Consider the following 5,207-nt stretch of genomic DNA (forward strand, 5'->3'; position numbering starts at 1 on the left):
CAATGTGGCCCTGCAGTCATTGGATACATTGTGGACCTGCAGACATTGGATACAATGTGGCCCCGTAAGCCTCAGACCTCACAGGCAGCCCCCAGGTGCATCTTCCATGCATAAGCCTTCACTTCTTAGGTGCTCATAGGGGACATCGTGGGTCTAGTCCCTGAAATCAGTTCAGCCTCCACACCCCAACACACACACACACACAATCTCTATAGCTATTTTTCCAGTTCTTTCCATAGACATGTCACAGCAATCCAAATATTAACTGTCCTTGCAGAACTGCTTGGCATAAAGGGATCGCAGAGAACGCTTAGCAGTTAAGAGCACTGGCTACTCTTGCATAGATCCAGGATTCACTTCCCAGCACCCATATGGCAGCGTACAACCACCTGTAACTCCAGTTCTAGAGGATATGATGCCCTCTTCTGGCCTTCATAGGCATTGCATGCATGTGGTACATAAACATTCAAGCAAAACATGCACACCTATAAATTTTGTTTTGTTTTGTTTTATGCATGACCTCAGAGTCCTACATCACTACACATGTTCCATTAAAGACATCACTTTGGCTGAAGAGATGGCTCAGCAGGGTCCTGGGTTCAATTCCCAGCAAGCACATAGTGGCTTACAACCATCTGTAATGGGATCTGATGCCTTCTTCTGGTGCGTTGAAGGTATCTACAGTGTACTCATATACATGAAATAAATAAATAAATCTTTAAAAATAAACAAACAAGTCACTCAACTTAGGGGGTCGGGGGCTGGAGAAATAGCCCAGAAGTTAAGAGCTCTAGCTGCTTTTACAGAGGTCCTGACTTCAATTCCCAGCAACCACATGGTGGCTCACAACCATCTATAATGAGACCTGGTGCCTTCTTCTGGCATGCAGGGATACATGCTAGCAGAATATTGTAGACATAATAAATAAATAAATCTTTTTAAAAAGGCAGTGCTTCATCTTCCTAAACATCATTTCCTTAGCGTTTAATATGGTGACAAATCAATGGTTTCATTATTTTGAGAAAATGCTCACTAGTTCTATAAGTACCTATCTTTATGCAACCTCTAATTTAATATGAAGTATGAATATTGGCCCTCTTTCTTTCTTTTTACCATTAAAGTTGACTGCAGTGCTACCTCCTCACATCATGAGTAGGTGTGCCCTACACCTCCACTCGTAGTCTGACACACTACTAAGCATTTGGACTACACTGTTACAGAACTGATTGAAAATGATATCACTGCAGAATAAATAGTATCAAATCCTTACGGGCACCAGAACACTTACACGAATAGTTAAGTAGATACTCCCAGAAACCTTAGGCAAGGAGAGAAAAAGAGGGCTGGGGCCATGAGGCCTTGTTGTCAGCCAGGGAGAGGAGCTCGTCTCTGGAGACTTCACACATTTCTGACCACTTTAAGGGGAGACTGGAGCCTACATAACAGCGGTGGGCAGGCCTTCTTGCTCTGTGTACCTTGGCCCTCTGCTTAGAAGCCTGATTCATGAGGGTTGTCGGGCCCAGGCTGTGAACACAAGTGCTTTCTTTGTGTCTATTGCCCAGAGTCCCTGGAGCCTGGAGGTTGCCGTGAAAAACCAAAGCATTTAGCGTATCGGGTATGGGTCACGTGTGGGGAAACCCACAACTTCTCTCCATTCTCAGACCACACCAAGCCTCTCACAAGCCATTTACCTGGTCCGTGGGCCGGAACACAGCCTTCATTTGCTGAGAACTTCTGGGGCGCATGTGCGGCTCGAAGTGTACCAGGCGACAGGACTGGGTCTTCAAGAAGCTGCTGACCCACTGAGCCGCATCCTCTCCACAATCCCTGCCCTGTATCTCCAGGCCATGCACTCTGCAGTGGGTGGGGACAGGGCAATAGGGAAGGACAATTTGGATGCTCTGAGTATTGTTAACACTATTTCTGAATGGGTCAGAAAGCTGCATCAGTCCAACTGTGACGCTGCGACGTTGCTGACAGTCCTTCATCACCAGGAGATGTTACTTTCGGCTCAGCCCTGCCTCAGAGCAACTGTATAAACCTCAGTGAGTTTGAGAGTGCTGTTTGAAGCCTTGCCTTTCCCATTTGTTTGTTATTTTCAAGTCAGGGTTTCTTTGTGTATCCCTGGCTGTCTTGGAACTCGCTTTGTAGACCAGGCTGTCCTCGAACTCAGAGATCCACCTGCCTCTGCCACTCAAGTCCTAAGATTAAAGGACTGAGCCACCATGCCTTTTCCCATTTGTAAAAGCAACTGAAGCATACACGTGACACATACCTGATACGCTAAATGCTATGGTTTTTCACGGCATACCTGTCTCCCTACCCGAAAGGCACATATAGAGGGTGAAGGGAGGTAACAAGTTTGAATGTCTTCAGAAGAACTGAGCAGGCTGGGGAGGTGGCAGCTGAGGACCTGACTCCGTTGGTATCAGCATGAGAATCCAAGTACCAGAGACTGCCAGGCATTGGTTCTGTTTTGTCTTAATTAGGCTCTCAAAATCACACGGGAATCTACATGTTCAGACACTGAGGGTCCCTGTTCCCAATTGGTTTTTGATAGGTCAATAAAGAGCCACTGGCCAATGAATGGCAGGGTGAAAGAGGCAGGACTTTTAGGATTCCTGGGCAAGAAATGCAGGTGGGGGGGGGGGCAAGAAGAAGGACATAGAACAGACCATGAGCCAGGAAGGAACAGAAAGGTCAGACTTACGAGCCCATCAACAGGTAAGGATCCAGGAAAGTGGCCCCAGGGGCCACTCCCCCATTGGATCTGGGGTAGTAGAATGTGAAACATAGATTTTTAAAAGGTGATAACTCAGAAATGTTGGAGGGGAAAGTAGGTTAGCCACGTGGTGTTGGGGAGAAGCCTAGTGGTTGAGCTAGTAAGGCATGTTCAGTGTGCTTTGGCCCCCGTAGCTTTCTACATAGTACTTTATTTAATTAGTTCATTTGTGTTTGAGTTGGGGTTCAGACTAGAGCTTCCAGCATGCTGGGTGAGTGTTCTACCACAGCGCCACATCCTCAGCTTGCTACGCTGGGCTGGGCGCTGGGCGTCGTGTCCCTTGTCCCCACACCAGCTTTTTGAGGCAGCTTCCTTGTTTCCCCTCTCATGATGCAGAGGACGGAGTGCTGAGGGGTCCTGAGCGGTCGATGGCCAACTGTCAACAGTGTGCTGTTACTCTGGAGCCTCCCCATGGCTCACACATCCTCAGCACTGCGAGAGAACATGCACAATCTGGATTTTAATATAAATATATGTGTTCATACACATGTCTATAGGACATGGAAGTAAGAGAGGGTCTGTGCATGGGGAGAAAGCAATCTAAATGAAAATGGGGGGTACAAAATATCTGTTTTCTGTCTTATTTAGAGTCTATCTACCTACCCACCTATCTAATGTAAAGCCAGGATTTCATGTGGCCCAGACTGACCTCTAATTCACCATTTAGCTGCGGATGACCCTGAACTTCAGATCTTCCTGCCTCTTCAGCACTGGAATTACAGGTGTGTACCATCATGCCTAGATAATGTAGTATTGGAGAGTAAATCCAGGGCTTCCTGTATGGTATGGTAGGCAAGTACTGGACCATCTGAGTGAGTTCACAGATCTGTCCATCTATACCTATGTGATATGAAATATTGAGACAATTATTTGAGGGGAAAATGGGGCTAGTGGAGGAGTACAGGACAAGGGAGCACGGTGCTAATATGAGCAAGGTACTCTGTGTGTGTGTGTGTGTGTGTGTATGTGTGTGTGTGTAAATGGCATAATGAAGCCCATTGATTATTTTGTAAGCTAATTGAAAAACACTTAAAGGCTGAAGTGAGGAACACTGCGTGCATATTTGGTCCACAGGCCAGAGGCCTGCTCTACTCACCTGCACTGGAGGAGTGGGTTTGTGGCGGGCGGGGTGATAGGCAGCAGCAGGTCCTTTGTGTACGCTGCACTGAGAGTCAAGGTGTCGTCCTCACAGGTCAGAGAAATCAGGACCAATCGAGGCTCCTGCCGGGCAGTGACCATGTTCCCCTCTTCATTGACCACGAGCCAAAACCTGACATTGGCAAAACACAGGCTCCATGGAAACCATCACAGGCAGCCTGGGGGGCGGGGAGAGAGGCTGTCTGTCTATCTGTCTGTGTGTCTTCTGAGCACTGCCTTGGCAACGGGTAAGACTGAGGCCTGCCACCATCTGTTTACTTTAAAGGCGTCAATAACCACTCAAGAATCAATGTGCAACAGTTGGAACGTTTGCCAGCGATTGATCATTTTCATTAAGCATGCCCCAAGAAGGTGTTAAGAATCCACTTCACAGCCGACCAGAAGGTCATGGGGAAGCAGTGAGCTCTCAGGGGCAGAAAAGTGAGGTTTTTCCTCAAGGAGTTTGCAGTCATGGGGTTCAGCTGAGCACCAGGTGGCAGCAATTCCACACACTGCCTTTGCTTACTTTTAAACTTCAGGTGTGGGTGTTTGCCTTTACCCTTGTATGCGCAGCACATGCATGCAGTGCCTGCAAAGGCCAGAAGAGGAAGTGCTAGCAGCAAAACCCCATTCACCCGCAAGAGCAGCAAGTGCTCTGAACTGCTGAGCCGTTTCCAGCCCCACCCACCCAGCGAATGTTTAGATACTGGGTGTTGTGAATTCTGAAGTTTGCTGAAAAGGTCTGTTGTCTGTCCATCTATACAATACTTTCCTAGCCCACTCTTCTCCATGTTTAAAGATACTCCCTCCTCAGGTAAAGGATGACTGGAGACAGAAGAGCAACAGATAGAACCATTTCCAGAGGAAGTACAATACACACCACTTCTCTGCCAGGGGAGTGAGGGTCAGAGCAGAAACTGGGGCAGAAGCCACAGAGCAGTGCTGCTTCCTGCCCTGCCCTGCCCTGCCCTGCCCTGCCCTGCCCTGCCCTGCCCTGCCCTGCCCTGCCCTGCCCTGCCCTGCTTTTCACAGTTTTCTCCGCCTTCCTTCTTAAGCAACCCAGGACCACCAGCCCAGGGGTGGCACTGCTGCTGTGGGCTGAGTCGTTCCACATCAATCATTAATCAAAAAATGCCCCACAGACTTGTCTCTAGGCATGTTCTCAACAGAGGTTCTTCTTCCCAGATAAGTCTAAATTGTGTTGAGCTGGAAGAAGAAGAAGAAGAAGAAGAAGAAGAAGAAGAAGAAGAAGAAGAAGAAGAAGAAGAAGAAGAAGAAGAAGAAGAAG

The 5,207-nt window shown here is 47.9% G+C and overlaps 1 protein-coding gene across 1 annotated transcript in view; it reads right to left on the bottom strand.

Annotated features, from left to right (window-relative positions):
• The window catches only part of Marc1 (mitochondrial amidoxime reducing component 1), a 21,424-nt gene that overhangs the window by 13,137 nt on the left and 3,080 nt on the right, over positions 1 to 5,207 (bottom strand). The window contains exons 2-3 of the mRNA XM_021199149.2: positions 3,879 to 4,052; positions 1,692 to 1,854 (exon numbers count right to left, since the gene is read on the bottom strand). Coding sequence (XP_021054808.1) covers positions 1,692 to 1,854; positions 3,879 to 4,052 — 337 coding nt within the window. The remainder of the gene's footprint in view (positions 1 to 1,691; positions 1,855 to 3,878; positions 4,053 to 5,207) is intronic.

Source organism: Mus pahari, chromosome 5 (assembly GCF_900095145.1).
Source record: "Mus pahari chromosome 5, PAHARI_EIJ_v1.1, whole genome shotgun sequence".
Lineage (NCBI taxonomy): Eukaryota > Metazoa > Chordata > Mammalia > Rodentia > Muridae > Mus > Mus pahari.